The sequence below is a fragment of the Spathaspora passalidarum genome, assembly GCF_000223485.1.
Source record: "Spathaspora passalidarum NRRL Y-27907 unplaced genomic scaffold SPAPAscaffold_8, whole genome shotgun sequence".
In the NCBI taxonomy this organism is placed as follows: Eukaryota; Fungi; Ascomycota; class Pichiomycetes; order Serinales; family Debaryomycetaceae; genus Spathaspora; species Spathaspora passalidarum.
Genome location: NW_006767432.1, coordinates 100,131 through 124,502, shown reverse-complemented (window position 1 = coordinate 124,502; position 24,372 = coordinate 100,131). Strand labels below are relative to the sequence as shown.

The following is a 24,372-nucleotide window of genomic DNA, read 5'->3' as shown; positions in this document are numbered from 1 at the left end:
TCTAGCTTTTGGGGAAACTCTACAAGTGGGGTACACTTTCAGTATAATGTGTTGGTAATGTTGGGAGGGATTTTGTTGATTTTGTTGGCGGCTAATCACATTTATAAAAAATAAATCATATTGTTCGATGGTTGCCCCACACATAAGTAAATTACCACATTTTATAAAAAAATTTCTATTTTTTAAAAATATATTTCCTTGCGCATTCTTTGTTCTAACTAGTCAAACAAACCAACGCAACACCTTCTCTTGCTTCGCATTACAGATACATCTAGCTAGTAACTAAAAAAAGAAACTTACTAATCTACATAACCAGGTTATGAAATAAGCGAATATCTATTTTATATAATCGTCCTATTTAATTTTGAATGTCCTTATTCTATACTCTATGACCTAACCGAACTGTTCCGCTTTAATTTGCTCCATGTCCTCAATATCACTTTCTTTGGTTTGTGCCTCCCATCAAGCTCTTCATCGTCGCTGTGGTGTTGTCCATCTTCATTCTTGCAATAACTCTGTAATAGCAACTCCAGACTAAGTGGTAACTGACAAGACAACTCTAACTCCCGCATATAAAACTCACCGTCTTCATCGACTTCACCATCAGTATCACCACTGGCTTGATCGTTTCGCACAGGCTTGTTCTGTATCTTGGCACTGGCGACACTCAACCTTCTTTCGCAATTCTTGTATTCTTCGGTAACTTTATCCAAGTCGATAATGATACTGCGCTTGCGCGGTATCCCCGAGGTGCTAGTTACCCTAGCCAGTGATATTGGCGATGAAGGAGGGGTAGAGTTGGAGTTCATCGATATAAACGAACCTGCCTTTTTGGTAAAGTCGACGGAGTTGGAGCGCCGGTGCACCCGAGATGATGATGGGGGAGTATTTATAAATGAGCCTGCATTTATATCTAGACTTGTGGGCAGCGCGGCGGATATGGTGGGCGTGTGGGAGGGTGTGGATGTGGGGGTGACGGATGATGTCTTTAGTTGTGCTTGGTTCAAAGAGTAGTTATAATTCAACATGATGTGTGTGTGGGTGTGTGTGTAAATAAATAGGTTTATAAATAACCTGAAAGTTCTAACGAGTGGAAGTGGTTTGGGGGGTTTTATATGTAGCAATAGTTTTCCTGGAAACTTTCGGATATTTATATTTTCTGGATATTATGGGAAAAAAGAACCAAAAAAAAAATAAATCAAGTATGACTATACTTGCAATTTGCAAGAAGTTAGAACGTACGCATGTTAATGGTATCATGCACGTCTCTGCAGCAGCGCCTACTTGAAACTTCGCAAAAGAAACTTAGTCAAAGATTTATTTTCAGGCCAATCTAACTTTTTTCCTAGAAAATAATCCCTACGTAATTGCTTTTTTATTATTTTGTAGCAGCCCTTTGTTCAAATATGCACGATACAGATTAGTCTGCAGGAATCAAAAACCCAATTTCATTGTTTGAGCCCAACCACATAACCCGAACCTCACAACCCGAATTATAACTCCACCGCTGTGGTTTCTTTTTCTTTTTTTTCGGAACTTTCCTTTTTTTTCTCTATTGTACACAGGCTAGAGTGTTAATGTCGCAAGCGAGCAAGCTTGTCGTAAAAAGGTGACGATGCTTTCTTTTTTTATTCCTGGTGCGTAAATGCAACCACCTAAAATGTTCACTGCAACCAAACAATATATCAGAATTTTTTTAGTCCACACCTAAACGAAAAACTTCTCGTGTGATGCATATGTGTGCTTGCAAACTGGTTCTAATACCCTGGGGTTTGGCAATTGCATGGTTATTTAGAGTTTATGTCCATGCATGGTTCAGCTCAGTCCTAAATTCCCAATCTAATATCGGTGTTTCTAACCATTGATGAAACGCCGTATTTCATGCTCTAGACTATCGTCTATTGTCAGGTGCAACTAGATTTATAATAATTGCTATTGTTGATAGCATCGTCGTATAATAAATCAAACGTGGTTGAGATTTACAAGCGAAGGCATTTAGTTTTAGAGAACGATTGGCAGAAGGTAAGAAATGGCTTAAATATATAAAGTTTTAGAACACGTACAAAAAGCAAGAAGAAGGCTTGCAAGAGATTCTTGCAATAGTTAAATTAGAGACGTGTGCGGGTTTTTAAAACACAATATCTCGTAATATCCATACCAGCAATAACGAACAGTGCCAAGAACCACAATTATAGTCTTAAGAACCACGTGAATTATAAACTACAAACTATAACTCGGGGACTAGCAAACCAAATTTCAAATAATTAACTACCCGGCACCCGAATTGAAATAGTTACAAAGCTTTGTCTCTGTAGAATTTCGATCATGCCACTTTTCAAACATCTTTCTTTCTGGTATATCGTGACTAGAAGAACTAGACAATAAACGACTCTTTGTTTCAGTAGAAACACGGCTTCCCCTCCACAATCAGGTGTCTTTTTTTTTCAAAACTCATCTCTACTTCAAACCTCTTTGACTTTAGCCGTGGACTTGGCTTTATTCACGCATTTGCCTTGACACCCGCACCAACTAGCTTGACGTAGAACTATTCGCGCAGAGAATGTTAGCCGACGCCAGAAATGTCCCCATAAGTCCAACCTCACTGTCGTTAAATAGCAGCAGATACCTGCATGTAAATATCGCTGAGGCAAGTTGTAACATCCTGAGGCTAAATTCATGTTCTTCTGTCAGAACCATAACTTTAACCTCAGGATTATATCCCGCAAGGCTTGACGAATTCAAGATGAAATTGATTGAATAGCTTACCATAAGCAAGAAACCATACTAGTACAAGCTGGTAATAGCAGAGACGGCTAAATCGTAGCAGGTAGTTCATCACCTCCGACATGTCAGTTTTTAGATCGTAGATTAGACTGTCTTTAGACAGCCAAAAATATCAAAATTGCTTAGAAAAAAAAATGTTGCAAATTCGACTACCACATTTGAAGTCACCCCAAGCTAACCTAGACGACTCTAGACACACTAAAGCTATCTTCATGTCTCCTCAATTAGATCACTTGAACATGCTGGTTTTACCCTCACAAATCATTGAAAAAGCCATTCAGTTTCTTTCCCATTTAGATCAAACCGCTAGTTCCAGCACCAACATCCTTTCACCCTTAATCAACTATTACGACACCTGTAATCATTCTGGGTCCGACACTAGTCATATCATCCCGATAATAGCCCGCGTCACTTGGAAGTACATATTCCATTCCCGTTTAGACATATCCTCAGTTATCTACCATTGTGAGTGGTTGAAACGGTTCACCATTGACGTTGGTGATCACATGAAGTTCAGTGACTGGGCTATGGCAATGAATGCTACAAGTACAGGAAGCGATACCGACGAACATAATGATCTTGTCGTAAGCAAATCCTTCCTTGGTTTAGTTGGTGCGTATTTGGGCAAATTCATGTCGATTACTAATGTGCAGATATCGGGAGAGCGAGTGAAGGAAGTGGAAGACGGAATCAACAAGTTGTTGGAGTTGGCATTTCAAGATCGGATGTCGCGGGAATTTACAAGAAGATTCCTGGGTCTTTATCCCTATATCGGGGAGTATGTTTCCCAAAGACAGGATTCGGTGCCCTGTAAGGTTATGCATCAGATCATTAACGAGCTATCAATGACCATTGAAGAAGCATTTAAGATTGTGTTGCAGACTTTGGATCATGGAATAACTACGCACTTAGATTTTAGACTTGTTGACAAACTTCGGGTTGCCATTGAGACAATTCATCAGAACGATTTGGAGGTTATTTTGCAAGCTTTTAACAAGTTAATTTGCAAGACTTCGCTTGTGATGACACTCAACTATTTGAACTATATTCTCTCGTATAAGCTCAGTAATCGTAACCCAAATTTGGTTTTGCCAGTTACCATTACTCGTCAGTTTGAGTGTTTTGTTCTCCCACCGATATCCAAATTAGAAGTACAAGATCCAAAGGAGGAAATAGAAAAGGTGTTTGAACAGATGTATGAAAGTGAAATTCCGGAAAACTTATCTGTGATTCAATTTCGCACTTTGCAATTGCTTGCACGGTTCCTTCCTCAAGAGGCACCCACGATTGAACACACAAGTCAGGTTAAAATTGCTAGTTTGACGAGCAAGATTGTTGAGCAATTCAATGGAATGGTTATTTCTTCGCTCATTTCGGCTTTACTTGTCGATAGCAACAACAAGTACAAACAGGAAGTGGTTTTTTCAACATTCCACACGCTCCTCTCGGTCAAGTACACAACGAAATCGAACAAGATCTGGATCACGCTTATCAACGCCGTGAACGATATTTGCTATGCTGATTTACGGTATATTCCCAACTTCATAACACTTTTTGAGTACTTGATGAAGAAGGATGCCACTATTGTGGATGATGAATTGATTAGCGGCGGATTGACTTTTTTCATTGATACGTTTGATCCGGAGTACAAGTGGTTTTCCAAAAGAGAGACACCAGTTCAATTAAATTACGAGATCAAGATGGAAGATTACAAGTTCTTGTATGGTGATGCACCAACTACACCTGTTAAACAAGGAAGACAACAAAGCATTCATGTTGATCAATTCAAGTAGTATCATCGATTCTTATTGCAGCCAAAAAATCTCACGTGACGAGATTTGCCCATTTTTTGATTTAGCGAGCGAGAACAAAAAAAAAAAAGAATTATTTTCCTCATCTCTTCGTAAGACTTCTTATGCATAGAGTTAATACGTACAGAAATGGTCTTGAAATCCACATCCGCAAGTGACGTGTCAGTGTATCAAGTCTCCGGTACGAACGTTCTGCGTTCGCTTCCCGACTGGATTGCCAAGAAACGAAAGAGAGCGCTCAAACTCGACCAAGATTACCAGAACCGGATTGATCTTATTCAAGATTTCGAATTCCTGGAAGCATCCAACAAGATTAGGGTTACTCCCGATGGCCAATATGCCATGGCCACTGGTACCTACAAGCCACAGATCCACGTATACGACTTTGCCAATTTGTCGCTCAAGTTCGACAGACACACTGATTGTGAAAACGTTGACTTTTTGGTATTGAGCCAGGACTGGACCAAGAGTGTCCATTTGCAGAATGATAGAAGTATCGAATTTCAGACAAAAGGTGGAATCCATTACCGAACGAGGATCCCCAAGTTCGGGAGAAGTTTATGTTATAACCCCGTCAATTGTGATTTGATGGTGGGTGCCCTGGGGAACGAGCTCTACAGACTTAACTTGGAACAAGGGCGGTTCCTCAATCCCTTTGTGCTTGAAACTGACTCCGGTGTTAATGCCGTGGATATAAACCCCGTGCATGGGTTAGTCAGTGTGGCGTTGGAAGATGGGGCCGTTGAGTTCTGGGATCCTAGAGCTAAGCAACGCGCGGGGAAGTTGTACGTTGACGAACAAGTGAACCAAAGCGTTGGTGTCACTGCCGTGAATTTCAGAAACGACGGGTTGAATTTCGCCCTTGGAACAAGTTCAGGACATACTTTGCTTTATGATTTGCGTACCGATACTCCATCGTTAGTCAAGGACCAAGGGTATGGCTACGACATCAAGAAGTTGATCTGGTTGCCAGGAACTGAGTACATCTTGTCTTCCGACAAGAGAATTGCCAAGATCTGGGATAGAAACCAAGGGAAGCCGTTTGCATCCATGGAACCCACCGTGGACATCAATGATGTAGCGCATGTCCCTGACTCAGGAATGTTCTTCCTTGCCAACGAAGGTCAACCAATGCATTCATACTATATTCCTAACTTGGGACCAGCACCCAAATGGTGTTCATTCTTGGACAATATCACTGAAGAGCTCGAGGAGACTCCAAGTGATTCGATCTACTCCAATTACAGATTCATCACTCGTGACGAAGTGGCTAAATTGAACTTGTCCCATCTTGTTGGTTCCAAGGTCATGAGATCATACATGCATGGGTTCTTTATCGATACTGAGTTATACGAAAAGGTCAATCTTATCGCTAATCCTAACTCCTTGCGTGATCAACGTGAGCGTCAAATCAGAGATAAAATCGAGAAAGAAAGAGAATCGAGAATCAGAAGTACCGGTGCCATCAAGAGCACCAAGATCAAGGTCAACAAGGACTTGGCTACTCGATTGGAGGCCAAGATTGGGTCAGGCATGGCCGAGAGTGTTGTTAACGACGAGAGATTCAAGGAAATGTTCGAGAATCCTGCGTTTGCTGTTGATGAAGAGTCTCATGAATATAAACAATTGAACCCGGTCCAATCTGCCAAGGATATAACCTCGACCAGATCTCGTGGATTGACTGCTGCTGAAGAGTCAGATGAAGAAAGACTTAATCCAGATCAAGGCGAAGACGAGGAGGAGCTGGAGAGCGAAAGTGAAGAAAGTGAAGATGAAGAAACCAAAAAGGTCCAACGAGCCAAGGTTGAGAAGGAATTGGCCAAGCTTAGAAGAAAGAAGGAAGAACAGAAACGATTCCTTAATGAAATGAAGGCGGTTTCCGACACTCCTCAACAGGTATCACAACAGAACGAGACATTTGGATCACAAGTGAGCAAGATTAATAAGGTTGGTAAGAAACATACTAATGATGATGCCAGATTACGTCGTCATGCTCGGGGTGAAGCTGAATTGACGTTTGTTCCAAAGAAGAAGGAACGTAAGGTTAAGTTCAGACAGGAGGAAGACGACGAAGATGCAGAATTGAAGGGAAGAACCAAGCAAAGATTCGAAGGCCGTAGAATTGCATCGAGAAACAAGTTTAGAGGAATGTAGATGATTTGTATAGTAGATAATTTAATAGAGTTCTATTTCCTGCATAGTTAAGCCATCTCGAAAAACATCACATAAACAAACACATACACCAACTGTTAATCACCACTGCAACCACACACACCATGTCGAGAAATAAAGAGAAGGCACAATCGTCTCTTAATAGATTCCACCAGTATAAAGCCCAAGAAGCTGGTGTCCTCATTTCTGACCCCACCCTTCGTCCGAAATACGTCCAAAAAGTAACATCACTTCCCCAAGCCGAGAAATGGAGAACCACAGTCATCTCGGAGATATCCACCAAACTAACACGGATTCAGGATTCTACCCTTGGCGAATTTACCATTCGTGAGATTAACGATGATTTGAACAAGTTATTCAAGGAGAAGCGGGCATGGGAGTATCATATCCGTGACCTTGGAGGCAATGACTACTTGAATGTTCGGGATTTGACGTCGAGTGGGATAAACGTTAAAGGGTATAGATATTTTGGAAGGGCCAAGGAGTTGGATGATGTCAAGAAGTTGATCGAGGCACAGAAACGAGAACCAGGGAAGGGAAGAGCCAAAGAGGACGAGAAGAAACAGCTACAGAATGAAGAAAGAGCAAGGGAAAGCAGAATTGATTATTCGTATTATGGATACTTTGATGAGGTGAATCGCACAGATGATCCTTTATTAAAGTTTGAACAACAGAGATCAATGGAATTGGCGAAACCACAAAAAGAAGGAGATGATGACATGTACAACTTCGACCAATTCCCTACAAACGAGCAGGTTTCCCAATGGTTAGTTGATAAAAAACGTCAACAATTACTAGCCAGACTAGGCATACAAGAATAGCTATTTAAAAAGTGCATCCAAGTCCTTATCCTCAACAATGCGAACACCAGCATCGGTATACACCTTGTCAGTTTCTGCAATCTTGTCAGGATACACGCTCTTGCAATAGTCCTTCAACACGACAGTATTGAATCCATCTTTTGCACAATCAACTGCTGAGTTCATAACACAGAAGTCGTAAGCCAATCCAACAAACACAACGTCTGTGATTCCCTTTTCCTTTAAATATGGCTGCATTTCTGTATGATGCAACCCCCAACAATCCTGGAAACAGGAGTAATACTCACGGTCTACTAAATATCCCTTCTTGACATTAGTTTTCTCGCCTTGGATCTGATTGAATGCGTCTGCAAACAGCTGTTCAAGGGCGGCGCCAGCGGTGTCTTGCACACAATGGTCTGGCCACACGTACTGCGTCATCACTTGTGCTTGATTGGTAGTTGCGTCAATTTTGCCCTCAGGATGTGTAAATTGCAATTGTGAATAAGGGGCTACGCCATGGGTGGATGCAAACGAGATGTGGTTGTGAGGATGCCAGTCTTGGGTATTGATAATTGCGGCCCAGTTGTGCTTGGATAGTAGTTTGTTGATTTTGGGGATGATTGATCGACCATCGGCAATGGCGAGTGATCCATCCGGTGGTAGAAAGTCTTCTTGTAGGTCAATTACTGCCAATGCTACTTTGCTCATGGTTGCAGGGGGCAGAAGGAGGAGAAGGAGAAGGAGAAGGGGAAGGGTGGAGCTAATAGAGTGGGATGATTTTCAGTGTGCGACATTTTTTAAACTTTCGCTTGCACAGAACCAATGTCGCCCGTGCGACATTGCTGGTTAGTTGCAAATATAGTTTGACTCAATATGGCTATTCCTATTCTGAATGCAGTAACCTCCACATTTATGTGGCTACGCGCATGTTAGTTAAAGTTACTATTTGGCAATTGCGTTTCCTGTTTTGTTCATGAAAGAAAATGCCGACAAAGGGCTCATATAATTCATAAAACATATATTTCTAGCTATTTGTAAATAAATACATTGCAGATACACTATTCCTGGCATTGGACCAGAACAGTTTCCTCAGTGTAAACAACTTCATCATGCTTTCCCAAATCCAGACTAATAACCATGGCAGTAAGTTCCCCGCCTCGTGAACATCTGGTATCCAAACCTTTAGTATACTCTTTAAGACTCAATCCCCGTCTTGCGTCATGTCCATAATAAACACTGACTCTTTCCACTGCTTCTCCCTCTTTCTGTTTCATATTGTAGATCTTTGACCAAGATACCGCATCTGGCAAACTAGGATCTGATGTTGTTTCATTATAGTATGGTCCTATAAATGATCTCATTTCAAGGTTTTCTTCCGGGTCTTGTGCAGATAGGGTTATGTCCCATCGTATACCGGCATGCACTGCTATACCCGGGATGACACCCTTTGGCTTATTTTTCCCCATTATTGGAGTGTCTCCCAATCTCTTTATAACTGAACACTTATTTATGTATTGGATATGTTTAGGTTGGAGTTTCTTGGCAAGGAGAAACTCTGGATCGTTATTAAACAGGTCTTTTATACGGATAGTAGATGGCACAAACGCATCAGGAACAAGCTCAAATTGTGGTTGTTGTAATCCGTGGAATATAGCATAGTTCTGCAACACATTGTACTCATGGTTGCCCATTATGCAATCGATCTCATTGTCAATCAAGTAGTCCAACACCTTGATTGAATCGGGACCCTTTGTGATGAAATCCCCAAGCATCACCACATAGTCTTGCTTCCTATCGTATTTTACCTTTTTGAGCAAATGTTGTAATTCGGTGTAGTGGGCATGTACATCTCCGATAAGGATGAGTCGAGAAACGTGGCGTTTTGAACTGGAGGTGCCAACGGGGGATAACACCGCATCAATTTCCGATATTTTACTGATGTTGACCAAGTTTGTGGCAGCTGGGATGAACATGTTTGGCAAGAATACCGTGAATAGATAGAGGATGGCAATGCATGATATGCCTAGGAGGTATTTGGAGCCCGTGCTTAATCCGACGGTTTCTTCGGCATCGGAATCGTCGATTTCATACTGGGCTTCTTCATCCGAGTGGATCTTTAGCGGTGTGCGTTCGTTCATGCTATGAAGAATTGATTGAATAGGTGATGGAGTTCTTTTGCAGTTGAGCAAATCTGGCTTGTATTTATTTTTATGTTGTTTCTTTTTTATTTTTTGAAACACGATGAGCACGTTTTCTTCGGTAATGCAGTACTAAAAAATAAACTAATGCCGACAATAGTTCGGCTTTTGTGGAGTAAAAACCTGCAACCACCGCTGTAGTTATGGTGGAATGAGTTTACATATCCACAGTAGCACCAACGGTCCAGAGAGAGAGAGAGAGATATGGTGGGTTTGCACTTGCGTTTTTGCATAGTCTGTTTAACTGATTGGAAATTAAGAAATCTTGGTATCAGCCAGCGTGTCACAAAAAAGGTGGAGATATTTTTTAGTTTAGTTTAGTTCGTCGGATCTGCAATATATGGCCACCCTTCAAGAAAACTTCTAGGTGCTATCTTCCATGGTAGGTCCATTGTTGAAAGATTGGGTGTGGAAGCTTCGAACACTGGCCTTATCTCATCTAAGCTCTTTAAAGATACGCTGCATGATGTGAAGATTCGGAGCCAGAGGGGATTGATTATAGTTAGGATATCACTGTACAACTTGGTAGTGAGGGGGGTGGAGGGTGTCTTCACGTCAACACAAACCTCGGTAAATTTATTAAGCTGCAACTTGAAACCCCTGTTGGTTACCAGGTTGTTTACCTTGCAACTCGCGGAACAATCCTTCCAACGAACCGACGAAAAGAAGCTGGTTTATATAAATAACTATTCAAAGATATTAAAGCTAAACAAAATATGTATCTATCAGGGGCTATCCCTGCTTTTGCATTAGCTACTGAAAGATAAATCTTTTGTTTAATTTTAATACCTTTGGATAATTTGTCATAGAAACCACGTTCATTATTAAGCAAGTGGGAAAGACCCCAGAGACTCTAGTAATCGGTTACAAGCTGCATTTAAGAACCAAGTACACCTTTCAACAGCCACAAGAGCCCTTTCACCAACCCCGCAAGCACACCACTCTCAAACCCAGCCTCCCTTAACAATCCAATACCAAATGATAACTGTATATACAAGATGACTGAAAAGAACACATTACATTGTGAAACTTTTTTTTTTTGGAAATCAAAAATCCAATACATACTTATTTCGGACCGCTGTTCTGTTCACACTGCTATTTACGATTTCTGGTCCAATATATAAACTGCAAAACATAATCGAAGAACAACAGCTATCCCAATATTGATCTAATCCCTACCAGGATATGATTGTTAATTGGGAAACACCTTTGATGTGTTATTAAATCGAGTGTGTAGAAAGATAAGTAACAAGTACAATTTTGCAAAAATACACTTTACGTCCCCCCTAAATCCCACTGTTTAATTATGTATCTCGCTTAATAGTGTCAATATAAATAGAAGCTAAACTCCCCCCTAACTGCTTTGAATTTGTCTGTAGTGCAAAAAGCTCAACATGTCTGTTTCAATTGCAGTTTTTGGTCTTCATGGCTCCTTAGGGCAACCAACAATCGATGCCATCAATTCAGGCAAGTTCGATAACAAGTTGAAATTCCCCGTTAAGGCCATCACGCGTAAAGATAAAACATCCACAGACAGAATCGAATACATCAAGACGGAGATCAACCCCGACACTGTAGATTCCATCGCCGCTAAACTACCTGGTGTTGATGTGATTATCGAATTGCTTGCTTGTACCCCTGACTTATTTGCTTGCACGGAACAGATCGTGGCTAAAGTCAAACCAAAACTATTCATACCTTCTCAATTTGGATCTGATTATACAGTATGTAACGAGTTTGTCCCAGGGATGTTCTACAACAAGATCTCACACAGTGAGAATGTCAGAAAGATGGGTGTGAAAGCTGTGGATATAATCACCACCTTCTTTGCTCAACCTGGGTTATACATGTATGAAGTTGTGGGACATTTGGGTATTGACCCCAAGACCAAATCTTATTTTCAAATTGGCGATTTGAATACCAAGGTACCATTCACGAGAGTAGAAGATATCGGGTATGTTGTGCTTGCCGTGTCAACTACGCCAATCGATACTCTTCCAGATGAGATCAAAGTCAAGTCTGGTTCCATTTCATATGCAGACGCTATTGACAAATACGAACAGACACATGACGTAAAGTTGGAAAAATCGAGCGAGATCACTACTGATGAAGCTAGAAAACAATTAAATGAAAAGTTAAAGCAAACTGGTGGGTTTAATTGGAATGATTTCCTTTGGTATTTGCATGTTATTGGTGCCCATGGAATAGACTATGATGAAAAGGATAATGAATTAATAAACCCCAATCAATCTGTTTGGGAGTGGACAAAGTATTAGTTCACCCTCTATTTCGCTTGTTATATACTGTTTTCTACGTGTTTCTCTTAAATCAATATATTAAACTATAAACGCAAACGCAAACGTAAACCAAACCAAATCAAACCCAATAACCTACCCACCGCCTACACCTTCTGGTCTTTCCACTTCCTTCTGAATGATGATTTCATGTTTCAACAACTCACGCAACTCATCACCCACAACAATGACTCCGTCATTATTGACAGCAGCAGCAGCAGCAACCGCTGCACTACTTGACTCACCAGCATACGGATCCGACTTCAACTTCTTCAAACTGTTATCGCGATCAATAATATCCAACATCCGCTTGAACTTCAAAAACAACAATTCACTACGAATCAACAATGGATCCAACTTGAGCTTCATCGACAAGTCATTCATATACTTCAACACCTCATCAAACTGCTTGAGATGAGCAATGATAATCCGCTCATTATCACTCAATATAGCAAGGGCAAAGAACAAGTGAAACTGGCTGGAGTAGTAATCGGTCCAGAATATCTCCCACAATCTCAACATCTGATCCCATTCTAATTCTCGCTTAAACCACACCAACAACATCCTAAAATAAAAGAAAAGATCATTGGACTGACACAACTCCAAGTGCTTATACAAGTCAGGCAACATGAATTGGAGAAGCTTATTAAGGGTATTCATTTGCTTCTTCATGCCTGATTGATCACGGACAAAGTTCCGTTCCATACGATCCATAAACTTGACAAATGCCCAGAATGTAAGTGTTTCATCTTGAAAAGTAACATAAAGTGGCGATAACAAGTCCGTCATTCCTTGAACGTATCCTAAATTCTCATTGTATTCATTGTAGGTTAATAGGATTTCTCGCATAATGTACAAATGTGGATTACGAATATTGGAGATATCAAACTCATCATCGAAATCTTCCTCATCTGGGGTTTCCGGTGATGATTCACGACTCTTGCCACTGCTCTCACCTGAGCTTCTTGATTTTTTTCTTGGATTCTTGAAAATGTCCAAGTTTCGATCAGTTCTGTTAATATCCTTTTCAATTCTAAACTTCTGATCTTTCCAAAACTCGGTAGATCTCTTGTCATCGTCGTTAACCCATTTCAATTTATACTCTTGATAGCTACTTTCATATGAATTCTGAAGTGCTTCTCTTTCCTCACTGGATGAATCCCAGGGATAAACACCTAGTAAGAACAACCATGCTTCCGGTCTAACATCTGGAGCTAACCCACCATGGAAAATCCGACCCTTGACTTCGTCAGCAGTAATACACAATCTCCCACTGAAGTCGAAAAACGATTTCCATTCCTGACGAGAAACCTCTGCTCTTCTACTGGTGCAACTAATTTCCTCGTCCGTGAGCACTTCACTAGACCCTAATTCACGATTAATCTTGCTGTACAAATCGTAATCAAGCATATACTTGCTCTGACTGCGCTCCGCCTCTTCTTTGACCTGTTGCGCCCACTTAGCCAAGTAAATCCGGGCCGATTCGAAATCATTGCCGATCTGCTGCACTTCCGGTTGGCGCATGATTTCCTTCAAAGGCTTAGGTGCATTGTCTTCAATAATATCAAGCACTTGATTTCTAGTCTTGGCACCAAATGTCGCTACGGTTTCCAACACTTTCCATTTAGCAGTAGCAATGAATTTACTGACGTCGGGAAGCTTAAAAGGTAATTCAATTTCTGGTTGCTGTGGTTGCGGCTGTTGAGTTTGCTTGGTCTTGAAGGGAGCAAAGTTACGCAAATCGGTAGATTGCGGGTTGATCAAGTATACTGACGGTTCAATGGTTGATCGCTGGATATTGACGACCTTCTCAAGGGCCTTGCGGAAATCAACGCCACCCCAGTATATTTCGCCTTCGTTTCCAAACGGATCGAACCTTTGATTATGGAGTTTGTTGGATTTGATTGTGGATGGCGACTCATCGTCATGGAAAAACATAATGGGGAGTTTGTCCCCGTCCTGAGTGTTGACCACAATGGAGCCATACCAATACCCATGGGAGGGGATTCTAAACTGGATGGAGTACACATACGACAAAACGGAACTGAATGAGTAACTAGAGAGGACTGATGCCGAAGGCTTCTTGACGATGCGCAGGCTGTCGACCCGTTTCTTCAGGGGTTGACTATGCTGAAGACTCAACGATTCCAAATCAAGCTGGATATCCTCAACGTCAACCTGTTCGTAAACCTTCCTGTCTTCACTAGACAACTGATTCTCTGGCGTGAATGCCAAAATTATGTCAAGATTGGACGAATTGGCAGGGCGGGACAACGAGAGAAACCCACTGATGTTGTCTCGTTTCGATGGCGTGGGATGCAAGTAGACCTTGGATTTAACAAAGAGAAGTTCGACTTCATCCCACAGCAAACTTCTTTTTCTAGCAGATGACATGTCCAGCGTAGAGTAACTATTATTGCTTAAAAGAGGACTGGTTGAGTGTCAAAGGGTAGTTGTAGCTGATGTCCTCCCTGACTTTGCCCCTTAAAATAGCAATTCCCCCACAACTGTCACAGTCACTTTTTTTTTTCTGTCTGTCTGTCTGTCTGGCTGCGTGTCTGCGCCTGCCTCGCCACGCTACCAAATTACTTGGTTATGCAGATGACAATTTTGATAGCTGCAAATTCTACACAAACTGAAATAAAGTAATATACATTAACAATATAGAAGTATAAAGAATATGCAATGTTACAACTACAAGTACAAGGATCCCGCACTAACAATATCACGATGAACCAATTCCAAAGCGGCTTCCATCTTGGTTTCCAACTCGGAATTTCCAATGGCCTTGGCAGCAATAACCAACTGTCTAATCAACTCTTCCAACCTTCTAAACATTCTAATCAACGACCCTTCAAACACATCCGTCATTTTACAAATCTGCGAGAACGTAGCACCCTTGCACCATGCAAATGTCACTTCCATCAATTCTGCTCGGAAACTCTCAACATAGTCCTTTTCAATAATGTCAATCTTACATTCACGACTGACTTTGGCCACTTTCGTGGCCATTTCTTGCATCGACTTCAATGGCTCCGCAAGCTCGGGTTTGAGTCGAGGCACTTCCTTGGCCCGTTCTTGGAACACAAAACACGATAAAAGAGCAGCACACTGTTCCGGGGTGAGCTCGTTGAAGTTACCATTGAAGATGAGTTCCGTCAAGAGCAATTCGTCCCCGGTACTGATTTCGCACGCAACACGGCCCTTGAGTTCAATGATATCGTTGTCGGTCTTGGTGAACCCGAGACGACGAAGCACTCGCTTTCTGTTGCGGAGATCGTCGAGCTGGATCACGGCTTCGGCTTCGAGAATCTTCTCCTTGAGTGACTTGATCTTGTTTTCAATCTCCACTTTCGAAGCGTACTTCTCGTAGAGTGGCGCTAATCTGGCAGTGTTGTGCAATGGATTGCTGACGAGCTTGGCTTCCAACACATCAATCTTGCGGAGGAGTAGCTTGAACTCGTTATCGTTAATCTTCATACTTTCCACTGGATCCATTAATGGAATTCCATCCGGTAATCTCTTGGGCAAGTCCTTGAGGGTTTTCACAAGACTTCTCTTGGCCTCAGCAGACTTCAAATCAGAAGGAACCCGCAATCTCACCGAACTGATCTTTTCAATACTGTCCAACGTTATTGGAATGTATTCAGCCCTGGATTTCTCACTTCCACGAACAGCAGGTCTAATACCTTCAGGCAACACGGGGTTGAACGACTTGATCAAGTTCACGGGCGAGTCAACAAACATGGTACATACAAACACAGTGACGATGTAGGCTTCATGTGGGGTGAAATCTTGGTTCTTGGCATTCCGTTTGGCAAATGACACAACCATCCCCCAGTCATAATCATGCTCGCCGACTTTAACCTTGACAACACGGCCTTCTTGAAGGAATGGCAAGATGTGGCCAGGGTGAGTAATAACTTTTCTCATATCGGCCTGGTACTTTGTCAATTGCGCCTTGAACTCGTAGTAGTCCTTGACAGTAGGTTCATCGTCGACTTGGATCTGTTCAAGTTCGACCGAAAGTTCATCCATCAGTTTTTGCATGACAGGCACACTAGCAGCATTTTGGAATTGAAAGAACGAACTTTCCAACATAAATTCAGGAGAAATACCCTCCACTCTCATCAAGTTAAGAATCATATTGTATCCCAAATGGAACGCCGAGTCAAGTCTGTCAGCTTGGCCCTTGACCATTCCCTTGGCCACCTGCGGTTCCATCTTTTCGTCGATCATCATAATAACGATTCCTCGGTCATCTAACCCACGACGACCAGCACGTCCTGACATTTGGATGTATTCACCTCCGGACACCCATCTGAATCCAACACCGTCCCATTTTCTCACACTGGTGAAAACCACGGTTTTAGCCGGCATGTTCAATCCAATGGAGAAGGTTTCTGTGGCAAACAACACCTTCAAGAAACCTTCCTGGAACAAGATTTCAATGATTTCTTTAAGGATAGGTAAAAGACCAGAATGATGGATCCCAATCCCACGTTTCAAGAGCGGCAAGATGTTTTTGATTTGAGGCAAGTCCTTGTCGGCTTCTGGGAGGAGATTAATTGCATTTTGGAAGATCTTGGTCAATGCTTCTCTTTCTTCGTCGGTGTTGAAATCGAGCTTGGACATTTTCAAGGCGAGTTTCTCACAATCACGTTTGGAGAAAGAAAAGACAATCACGGGGTTGTATCGTTTCATATAGATCATCTTGACGATTTTGTAAATATCAGAACTGGCATCACCTTTACCACCTTTAAACGTCTGTCCTTTCTTTCCCTTTCCTTTATCAGCCGACGAAGGATCATCACCAGTGTTGTCACTGATTGTGGCCATGGCCTTTTGGAAATTCTCTTCACGGAAAGTCCCCTTTTCGTCGACGACCAAATGGATACCATCTCCGCCAGCTGGGAACAAGTAGTGCTGTAAGGGGGTAGGTCTGAAGTCAGTGTACACCACATGGCAGGGCTGGTTGTGGATCTTGACTATCCACTCAGCAAACTCCATAGCGTTGGGAATAGTAGCGGAAAGGAACACATAATGGACTTTATCCGGGAGCAAAATAATCGTTTCTTCCCAAACCACCCCTCTCGATTTGTCTCTCATGTAATGGACCTCGTCGAAAATGACCCAGGCTACTTCCCGCATGACTTCCGATCCTCTGTACAACATACTTCTCAAAATCTCGGTGGTCATCACAAGACACCCGGCGTCAGGGTTGATGGTGACATCACCTGTCATCAACCCAACATCGCCGAATTCTGCCTGGAGTTCACGATACTTTTGGTTACTCAACGCTTTGATGGGAGAAGTGTAAATCACACGTTGTTTATCGCGGAGCGATTGGGCAATGGCGTACTCGGCCACCACGGTCTTACCAGCGGAAGTATGCGCAGATACTAAAACACTCTCGTTTCTATCGATACAGGAAATAGACGTATCCTGGAATGGATCCAACACGAACGGGTACGTTCTGGCTTCTTTGACCCGCTTGTGTTCGGCGATAGGAGTGTAAGGGTATGAAGGCGGGATGGCCACCTGGTGACGCACTTGATGGCGCAACTTCAACTTGTCTTCAGGAGTAGGTGTGGCAGAGGAGAGAAGGCCGGCTGAGACGGCGACTTCTCGTGATGCTTCAATTTCAACCGAGTCAAACACTACCGGTTTGATTTCTGGCTTGGCTTCGGTCTTTTGTTTTTTGGGACCGGTTTGCTTAGCGGTGTTCTCCGATTGACGCTTCTTGTGTTCAACATGTTTAATCTCTTCGATCTTGGCTGGGGCAGCAGCTGGCGCCTCGTCGAATACGTCGAATAAGTCGTCCATTGCTGATGACTGTAGTAGATGAAGAACTTAAATTTATGTTATATTTTTTTTTTTTAAGTCTCATCGCAGTTGAAGATCATCACCAGTACGGATACAAAGGGCAATAAAACAATAGAAAGAGCTTGTATTGCCATACCAAGCGCATTAGCTATGTAGGTATGTGTGTATGTATGTACGTATGTACGTGTATATATATAGAGAGTGTGTGGGGGAAGAGCCACGGGCGACCTTCGTGCTTGACAAAGCTCTAACAAGATGGGCTTCTTACATATCACATGGTAGCATGATGTACAAGTATGTTGATTCGGTCCAAACTACACACACATTAAATAATCATTACACATAAGTTACACCTGTCCCCTTAACTTCAACGCATCCCACTTTTCCCGATCATATTGTCCTAGCACAGCACTAGGAACACTACTATTCCGGCTTTCCTCGCTGTTGTAGCTGGTATTTACATCCCACTGGTCAATAGCCTCAATGTGGAGTTTGAACGTGGGCACCGACACGCTATGACGGTGCTGGTTCACCTTGTGCGGACTAGCAATCAACCGTGACATCGATGAGCTCGTGTGTTTGTGTTTGAGGATTCGTTTGGGGCTGCTGTCTTGAAAAAGCTTGCGCAAGGGTGAAGTATGCACGGATTTTGTTGTTGGTGGCGACGGTGTGCGCGTGGGTATGCGAGACGGCACCGCGGTTTTGTCGATTGCAAACAGCGGAGTTGTTTCCGACGATGGGTTTCGTGTAGTGGTGGATAAATCGCTCATGTTGTCGATGTGGTCTGCTCTTAGTTCCTTGGGCGGAGGAGTATAGTATGTGATGGTGCGTTTAGTAGGATCAGGCTGGATGACCTGAGGAATGGGTTCTAAACCAGTTAGAACGTCACCATAGTCCAGTTTTCTTCGTACTTTCAAATCTTCCGGGTCAGCCACAAACTCAACGTCGCCATTCAGCTCGTCAAATTCGGCAATGTACGGAAGGTCCTGTATTTCTTGTTGCTCTTGTATGGGCGATTTTTCTTTGTTCCCCTTGAGCACTGGTGGAAGCAAACAGTCATTGACGTTGCTGAGGAAGGCCTTTTCCTCGTGGATGCTCTTCCATCGCTTAACTTTGCGACTGACGATCATCAGTTTAGATCGGCGAACGATGTCGGTCACGTCTTCTTCTTGTTCTTCTTCGTCGTCTACTTCTAGCATGAGTAGACTGGATGGGTCTCGTGAGATGTTATTTGTGCTGGCACTTACCAAGGTCAGCAATGAATTACTCGTTTGGACCTTATTGTTGTTCTTTTTTGTTTGATGGGTGACGAAATTGGGGGTGCTGATGGATGTTCTGATTGGATTATTGGGGGTGGATAATTTGTAGGTGTATTTTTCATCTTGATGGATGGTGGATCCGATAGTGGACTCTTCGTCTTGTTGGTGATGATGATGTTGTTGTTGTGGTGATGATGGTGGTAGTAGCAGTAGTGGTTGCAAGTAGTTGATCAGGGAAATCAACATCGACGATGTTATGAAAATCACATCGACAATAAATATAATAGTATGTGAGGTTGAAGGAGTGGTCACCACTTGAAGTATACCCGATACTATATACACTAACGATATCACTAGTTGCAACAGGAGTTGGATATATCCTATTATGATGGAATTGATGATAATCAAAACACTGAGTAGTAATCCCGATACAACGTTAAGCAACGGGACAGGTTCATGCAGGATCTGGTGGGGCAGGGACAGGCGTGGCAGTAGTAATAGTAGGACGGCCAGGGCCACACTAAGTCCAACGACAACCACACCTGTGATTACTTGGACAACGCGGAGCATATTAGTACCTTACAGTGTAGTAGCCAAGGCTTAGCAGATGAAGGTTTTATATGTATGTGTGTGTATATATATACAGTTTTCCAAAGAGGGGAGGAAGAAGCGTAACCTCGTAAAACGGCAACGGATGTGATGGAAACCAAGGAGGTGGATCAGTTGCACAGTGGAGTTGGCTTGGGACTGAGGCACTGAGTTTACGTCCTGTGTGTTTATTGTTGTTTTGGCCCAATTAGGAAATTTGGTTGCACAGAAAACCAAAATAAATAAAGAGCCAATGTCGCGAAATGCAGTTGTTGCTTTCTGCAATGTATACCAATCTATGTTCGGAATTGTACCTGTGCAGCTTCTAACCCTTGAATGTAGAAAGTGCAGATAACTAGTATATTTACCCAGCAGTATTTGTAACACACTAGTGTAGATCTTGGTATTTACGGGTATTTACTAGGCACTCTGTCAGTTGCACAGACAAATAACATACGTTATTTACACGGCTGACGGACCAGCTAAACAATAGGGCTCGAATGACTAATCCGGGTTGTGTTATTATTCCAGAGTTATACCGGGAACTCCTTCAAGTTTGTCTGCAGTTATATCCTGAGTTATAGCTTGAGTTATAGACAGTAGCACACGCGCAGAAGTATACCAAGAAAAGTCGTAGCGAGACATCAACTGCCAACTGCCAACTGCCAACTGCCAACTTTAATTGCGATTTCGATTTCGATTTCGGTGCATGAGGCCACATTTACGAACCATCCCCACTGTCTCGCAAAGAATTCGTATTCTCCGGCTAATATTTTGTGTATTCGGCTGTTACTACATGACAACATCACATCTCTCATCACTTCGCTTCGGGTATCTCTCGAATTATACTAAATTTTACTGTTATATAATCGACTTATAAAAGCTAACGATTTACGCTTATGCCAAGGCATAGTCTCCGGCAACCCAGCTATTGACCATAGCCAATGAGCTTTCAGGTTGGTCGAAAGGAACCATATGACCACCACCGTAAACTCTCAAAAATGTAAACTTGTCAAAGTTCTTGACTTCACCAGCAGCCTTACCGCCAACCTTCCACTTCTTGACTTCAGCCTTGGAGAACCCCTTGGCGTTCTTGTACTCCAACCTGTTAGTCCATGCTTGGTTACCCAACCAGTTACAAATGAAATCCTTGTCACCAGCGTAAATAAGAACTGGCAAGTCAGCATCCAACAACTCAGCAACACGAGTGTGGTATGGCTTCATCCAGTCCCCGGCAAACATAAAGTTCATGTTAATATTTGTATTGCAACTTTCAAATTTCTCAACTTCAGCACCCAAGGCTTCCATGACTTCTGGTTGGTTCAAGAATTGGTCAACGTATTCCAATTGGGAATAGCACAAGTTGGATCCTTCACACATGGTACGGATGTCGTACACATTACGGCCAGTACGTTGATATGGACCCATTTGGGCATTGTTACAGTAGATGGTGGCTGGGACACATGACCACACCGATTCGGAGTCATAACACGACTGGATGAGCGAAGTACATCTTGGAATGGAGTTGTTCATGGCTTGACATTCTTCAGGAGAGAGAACGGATGGTTCGCCACCTTCACCACAGGCCATAGGTTCATAGTATTCGTATTGAACCAAAGGATCAGTCAACCCGTTACCAATAAGCACTGAAGTCAAGTTGAAGGAACGTTCTGGGTGGGATAAGATTTCAGTGGCGAAAACTGGAATGTAGTGACCAGCGTAGGATTCACCAGCAATGTGGAATTGCGACTTGGAGTATTGTGGGAAGTGCTTAAAGAACAATTCAAGGAAGGCGTAAACATCCTTACCAGCAGCAATGGTATTGGATACGGAGCCTGAGGAATATGAGTAACCAACGTTAATTGGTTGATCAAGGAAAATCACCGAGGCGTTGTTGTTCCAACTGTGTGGGTTGTGGACTGGCTTCAATTCGGCATTGATGGAAGCAGGGCCCAATTCAAAGAACAACCCAGTCATGGAGGAACAGCCTGGACCACCATTGAGCCAAAGGATGATTGGGTCGTTGGCAGGGTCGTTTCTCGATTCGAAAAAGTAGTAGAAAAAGTGCTTGTCTTCCTCCTTGACATCCAAGTACCCACTGTATTGCTTGACGGTGTCAATACCGAGGGATTCGGGAGTGGACTTGATTCTCAAGCCGTGCCCGGGGAAAGCGTCATCCAAGACATGGATAAATTGCGAAGAGAGGTTTCTCAACTTCTTGGCTGGGGGACCTTTGAAGGATAACTTGGACATGGTGTCGGGGAACTTCAACATCATTTCCGACCATAACTTCTTGGTTTCCATGGGAAGCGATTGTTTCATCATATCACCGATAAATTGTTTGATATCGGCTGCTTCGAAGGCATTTTCTAACTTGAGGGTTTGTTGGAGCGACGACAATGGGTTTGGAATGCTAAGACCATTCACAGAGGCAATTGCCAATGTGGCAGCGGTAGCTACAGTTGAGAACTTCATGACTGTGTGTAGAGAAAGAAGGAAAAGAAGGAAAAGGAGAAAAGAGGAAAAGAAAATGATAAGGAAAAGGTAAAAAAAGATAAACCTCGAAAGTGGCTGGATTAAGACCCCCCTCGCCCCCCCCCCCCCCCAAAAAAAAAGTGCGGGTGAACATTACAATGAGAGGCAGCTTTGCCGTCAAGATGAAACATGAAATTAAAGCCGCCAGATCTTGGCTTTGGGTGTACGTTTTAGAAATTGTCTATTATCAATTAACTATGTAGGTTGTACAAGATAACACCAGCTTCAACGTACAGTTTGGTGCCCTTGAGTGGTGGGCAAATACCACATAAAGTTTATCCTCCCCCCCCCCCCACTGATAAGGGGGATAAATCCCGCGCATCCCAAAATCCGTAATCGGGGGGAGCTGGGGGCGCGCCCCATTTGGGCGAACGGCTCAAAATTGTCACATGACTTTTATGTTTAGGTGACAACGGAGAATACCTTGCCGGTTATAAATAGCAGCGATGTAAATATGGTGGTGTATGGGTGTGGAATTCTAATAGTATGTTATTCTCTGATTCTATACGTAATTGATTCTTCAAATATATTTTATAAAAATTTTGCAACAAAATACCAAAATTAACATGTGCATCGGAAATCACGCGAAAACATCATAATACCATCCTGAATTACTTGTTTTAATCAAAGATATGTTTGTATTGTGATAGATGCCTGGGTTAAAGTCCGAAGCAGCCGGGATTCTTTGGCTGCATGTTCTCTTGTAACTTTGTGAATAAATTTGCAACTGCAACTACAACAGCTTCTGCAACTGCAACTGCAACAGCTACTGCAAAGTCTATAATGCACGAGCCTGTCAAATGTGCGGTAATTACATTATTGTCAGCATGCTTCCCACATGACTTTCACGCAATCAATTCCAACATACCTTTCCAAAGTAATCACGACTAACCTCACTGGATATGTCAATTTTCACAAATGTAAAAGTCACAAAATGGGGTAATCAACAAACAGAAAAAAGAAACGGTCTTGTTTTTTTTTCTTAACTTGGATCCAAGATTTACCAACAAAGGCATCAAGCAGATGGGATTATCAACACTATTCAAGAACTCCAGTTCTGCGTCGCTTATGCGAAGCGACAGCATGCAGTCCACCGTCTCCACTGCTTCCTCGACCTACTCTGTATCCACCAAGCCGCATCCAAAATTTTCCCGACAAGATGCGCGACTAATGGCGCTCGGTGATGGGGTTTCAGGATTTGTCGAACTCTTTCAGCACAAGTCCGGTTTCCTTTACGCGGTCAAGACATACCATTGCAAAGAGACGTACGAACTGCGGAGCGAGTACAAGACACGAGTGCTTTACGAGTATCACCTTCTTGCCAAGCTTGACCATCGCAATATCATCAAAGTGTTCAAGTATGATGTATCGCTCTCGGGCAACACCGTCAAGTTCTACATGGATGCTGGCTCTGCCAACTTGGCCCAGCTCATTCGAGTGATACCCAAGCACAAGTACAACCAGAACGAGATGTTGTGTATTTGGCGACAGATTGTCGCTGGGGTAAACTATTTGCATGATCGAGGAATATGTCATCGAGATTTAAAACTAGAAAATGTCGTGTTTGACATTGATCATTTCCAAATCAAGATTATTGATTTCGCCACCGCTGATGAGAAGGAAGTATGTATAGGGATAGTAGGAAGTGAGATATATCTTGCACCTGAGACGTACACGTCGATAAAGTATCATGGAACCAAAGTCGATGTGTGGAGTGTGGGGATTATTTTATTCTACTTGTGGAATAGGAAATTCCCGTGGAAGTCAGCAAGATGGAACGATCCCGAGTATAAAGAGTTCCATGCGGAGTCTGCACGACCGGAGTCTGATCAAGCGCTGACCACTATCCATTTGAAACAATCAGTGCTTCAACATTTGCCCGTGGCTCTGCATGCACTCACGAGTCAAATATTTGAATGCAACCCGGAGACACGCAGTTCCATAGCTGACTTCTACAAAGACACTTGGTTTACTCTGATTGGGTTCTGTGACGGGGTAAACTTGTGCGGCATTGATCACCATATAAACTTTAACCCGGACAAGGTCAAAGTTTGACTCGGTTTGACTGCTCCCCCACAATCCACGTGATGTGAAAAATGCGC

The 24,372-nt window shown here is 42.7% G+C and overlaps 12 protein-coding genes across 12 annotated transcripts; 5 read left to right on the top strand and 7 right to left on the bottom strand. All coding sequences in view use genetic code 12, as the record gives it.

Moving 5' to 3' along the window:
- Nucleotides 1–321: 321 nt before the first annotated feature.
- Nucleotides 322–1,103, bottom strand: SPAPADRAFT_63515 (uncharacterized protein; the record flags this gene model as incomplete). Its single annotated transcript, XM_007377602.1, has 1 exon — nt 322–1,103. A coding segment is annotated over one exon (592 nt), but the record flags the coding sequence as incomplete, so codon positions are not given.
- Nucleotides 1,104–2,918: 1,815 nt separating this feature from the next.
- On the top strand, nt 2,919–4,577 carry SPAPADRAFT_52750 (uncharacterized protein; the record flags this gene model as incomplete). Its single annotated transcript, XM_007377601.1, has 1 exon — nt 2,919–4,577. One exon carries the CDS (start codon nt 2,919–2,921, stop codon nt 4,575–4,577), a length of 1,659 nt encoding a protein of 552 aa, XP_007377663.1.
- A 147-nt stretch (nt 4,578–4,724) lies between these two features.
- ENP2 (ribosome biosynthesis protein) lies at nt 4,725–6,749 on the top strand (the record flags this gene model as incomplete). The annotated part of the gene is made up of 1 exon (XM_007377600.1): nt 4,725–6,749. One exon carries the CDS (start codon nt 4,725–4,727, stop codon nt 6,747–6,749), a length of 2,025 nt encoding a protein of 674 aa, XP_007377662.1.
- Nucleotides 6,750–6,871: 122 nt separating this feature from the next.
- ISY1 (Isy1p) lies at nt 6,872–7,588 on the top strand (the record flags this gene model as incomplete). Its single annotated transcript, XM_007377599.1, has 1 exon — nt 6,872–7,588. The coding sequence occupies one exon, from the start codon at nt 6,872–6,874 to the stop codon at nt 7,586–7,588; it is 717 nt and encodes a 238-aa protein (XP_007377661.1).
- On the bottom strand, nt 7,352–9,088 carry PNC1 (nicotinamidase; the record flags this gene model as incomplete). Its single annotated transcript, XM_007377598.1, has 1 exon — nt 7,352–9,088. The coding sequence occupies one exon, from the start codon at nt 8,276–8,278 to the stop codon at nt 7,589–7,591; it is 690 nt and encodes a 229-aa protein (XP_007377660.1).
- SPAPADRAFT_52747 (putative serine/threonine-protein phosphatase) lies at nt 8,629–9,708 on the bottom strand (the record flags this gene model as incomplete). The annotated part of the gene is made up of 1 exon (XM_007377597.1): nt 8,629–9,708. The coding sequence occupies one exon, from the start codon at nt 9,706–9,708 to the stop codon at nt 8,629–8,631; it is 1,080 nt and encodes a 359-aa protein (XP_007377659.1).
- A 1,108-nt stretch (nt 9,709–10,816) lies between these two features.
- Nucleotides 10,817–12,044, top strand: SPAPADRAFT_158033 (CIP1 protein; the record flags this gene model as incomplete). The annotated part of the gene is made up of 1 exon (XM_007377596.1): nt 10,817–12,044. One exon carries the CDS (start codon nt 11,163–11,165, stop codon nt 12,042–12,044), a length of 882 nt encoding a protein of 293 aa, XP_007377658.1.
- A 114-nt stretch (nt 12,045–12,158) lies between these two features.
- On the bottom strand, nt 12,159–14,456 carry GYP7 (Gyp7p; the record flags this gene model as incomplete). Its single annotated transcript, XM_007377595.1, has 1 exon — nt 12,159–14,456. The coding sequence occupies one exon, from the start codon at nt 14,454–14,456 to the stop codon at nt 12,159–12,161; it is 2,298 nt and encodes a 765-aa protein (XP_007377657.1).
- A 300-nt stretch (nt 14,457–14,756) lies between these two features.
- SPAPADRAFT_57398 (ATP-dependent RNA helicase) lies at nt 14,757–17,888 on the bottom strand (the record flags this gene model as incomplete). The annotated part of the gene is made up of 1 exon (XM_007377594.1): nt 14,757–17,888. The coding sequence occupies one exon, from the start codon at nt 17,886–17,888 to the stop codon at nt 14,757–14,759; it is 3,132 nt and encodes a 1,043-aa protein (XP_007377656.1).
- A 113-nt stretch (nt 17,889–18,001) lies between these two features.
- Nucleotides 18,002–19,799, bottom strand: SPAPADRAFT_63509 (uncharacterized protein; the record flags this gene model as incomplete). The annotated part of the gene is made up of 1 exon (XM_007377593.1): nt 18,002–19,799. A coding segment is annotated over one exon (877 nt), but the record flags the coding sequence as incomplete, so codon positions are not given.
- Nucleotides 19,800–20,117: 318 nt separating this feature from the next.
- Nucleotides 20,118–22,220, bottom strand: CPY1 (carboxypeptidase C; the record flags this gene model as incomplete). Its single annotated transcript, XM_007377592.1, has 1 exon — nt 20,118–22,220. The coding sequence occupies one exon, from the start codon at nt 22,208–22,210 to the stop codon at nt 20,633–20,635; it is 1,578 nt and encodes a 525-aa protein (XP_007377654.1).
- A 1,133-nt stretch (nt 22,221–23,353) lies between these two features.
- On the top strand, nt 23,354–24,325 carry PRR2 (Prr2p; the record flags this gene model as incomplete). Its single annotated transcript, XM_007377591.1, has 1 exon — nt 23,354–24,325. One exon carries the CDS (start codon nt 23,354–23,356, stop codon nt 24,323–24,325), a length of 972 nt encoding a protein of 323 aa, XP_007377653.1.
- Nucleotides 24,326–24,372: the final 47 nt, after the last annotated feature.